The sequence below is a fragment of the Bison bison genome, unplaced genomic scaffold (genome assembly GCF_000754665.1).
Source record: "Bison bison bison isolate TAMUID 2011002044 unplaced genomic scaffold, Bison_UMD1.0 scf7180017864522, whole genome shotgun sequence".
In the NCBI taxonomy this organism is placed as follows: Eukaryota; Metazoa; Chordata; class Mammalia; order Artiodactyla; family Bovidae; genus Bison; species Bison bison.
Genome location: NW_011495073.1, coordinates 1,963,214 through 1,965,195, shown reverse-complemented (window position 1 = coordinate 1,965,195; position 1,982 = coordinate 1,963,214). Strand labels below are relative to the sequence as shown.

General features: G+C 37.9%; 1 protein-coding gene across 1 annotated transcript in view; it reads left to right on the top strand.

The window, feature by feature from the left end:
* The first annotated feature begins 231 nt into the window (after nt 1-231).
* Nucleotides 232-1,982, top strand: part of ZPBP (zona pellucida binding protein) — a 148,237-nt gene continuing 146,486 nt past the window's right edge. Inside the window, exon 1 of the mRNA XM_010831052.1 lies at nt 232-319. Within this exon, the coding sequence (XP_010829354.1) occupies nt 232-319 (88 nt within the window). The remainder of the gene's footprint in view (nt 320-1,982) is intronic.

Genomic DNA, 1,982 nt, shown 5'->3' with positions numbered 1-1,982 from the left:
GCAGCTCCCGGAGATTTTTGTGTATCACACGTGCGCCCTCTGATGGGAAAGCCTGTATCACAGGTCCCGCCCATATATTTAATAAGATGTAAGTGCTCAGGAACCAAGGACTTGTCACATTTATGTCTAGATGGATGAGGTTATTGAAGCACCCACCGCTCAAGGCTGGAGGTCAGATGGGCTGTTCATAACCCCCTAATCAGCCCACGGGTCCTTTGCCAGCTTTCCACGATGTTCTGGGCTCTGGATTTAAGTATATTTCAAAACCAGCAGACATCCTACGGCTTTTGTCACTTCCCGTGGACCTGGAGCTCCATCTGTTGGTTTTAGCTATAAAGTACAAAGCCTGGGATTTTAAACTTTTGATATTTTGCTGTCGCCATTTGTTTTCCTGCTTTGTATCCAGAAATCCGAGATACTTCACGTTTTCAAAATACAGTTAAGATATTGAAGGCAGAGCTTAATTAAACGGTCGTCATTTAACCTGAAAGGTTTTGGCTGCGTTATTTTGCGTTCAAGTTTTAGACTTTTTAGAAATATTTAATAACTTTTCTACCAGAATTGAATCATAGAAAGGATAAAAGAGGTGTGTTTAGATAAAAGTTGTGTAGATAAGGGGCGATGAGAAAAGAATCCCACCAAGAATTTGAGTGAGGAAGGGCTGCATAGATAGGCAGGTATAGGAGGAGAATGGAAAGAAATGGAGTGAGTAGATGTTACAAAATATGCCAAAGTCTTGGCATTAGCTGTCCAAAGGTCATTGCAGTATAACTAGACAATAGCCAATAGCCTTTAGTTACTTCTGTAGAAGGATGCCTCCTGACCATGGCCCATGATCTTATATTAATATTAGATACGACTGTGTGTTTTTTGATCCAAGAATAAGATCAGGCTTGAGGGTATAAGACATAGAATAAGAAGGCTATATCTTAATATGTAAGGTATGAATAGTGAAGGCAACGTTTATGTAGCATTTTATAGTTTGTACAATAGTCCATTTAGTTCCTACAATAAATCTAGAATTTAATCTCACTTTACAGATGAGAAAACTGAAGCTCCTGGAGTTTTAAGTGAGTTTCCAAACACTCATTAGTGGAAACTGGGATTTAAATCTAGGTCATCTGACTTTGAATACCATACTCTTCTTTGTGCTATACCCACTCTCTGTTAACAACAAAGAGGACTAGTTCCAAGTCATATTGCATTTTTTTGTTGTTCTTCCATTTGTTCTGTGCACACACCTGTGTCCATCACATTTGCTTGTTCAAGGATAACTGAACAACATCATAATATATATATATATATTTAATATTTGCTATGTGCGAGGTATAGTGCCTGGTACAGATTATTATTTTTTTCTTAAGTCTTTTATTTACTTGCTGGTTTTTGCAGAGTGAAAGAATGACTTACAAAGACCTTCCTAGTATCACCCAGCTTCCTCTTCTGCTTCCCATCCCTGTCTTCTCCAGGTTTAACAAACTTACTTTTTATTCTAGTTTCATTGAAATATAGTTGATATGCAGCATTGTATAATTTTAAGGTATACAACATAATGAGAAAAAATTGTTTTCTTGTGTTGTAAACTTCAGATTTATTCTCTCAATGATTCATATATAACTTAGCAGTGTTTATTACATTAATAATATATTTATCATAATTTATATTATTGTATGACCAACCTGGATAGCATATTGGAAAGCAGAGACATTACTTTGCCAATAAAGGTCCGTCTAGTCAAGGCTATGTTTTTTCCAGTGGTCATGTATGGATGTGAGAGTTGGACTGTGAAGAAAGCTGAGCACCGAAGAATTGATGCTTTTGAACTGTGGTGTTGGAGAAGACTCTTGAGAGTCCCTTGGACTGCAAGGAGATCCAACCAGTCCACTCTGAAGGAGATCAGCCCTGGGTGTTCTTTGGAAGGAATGATGCTACAGCTGAAACTCCAGTACTTTGGCCACCTCATGTGAAGAGTTGACTCATTG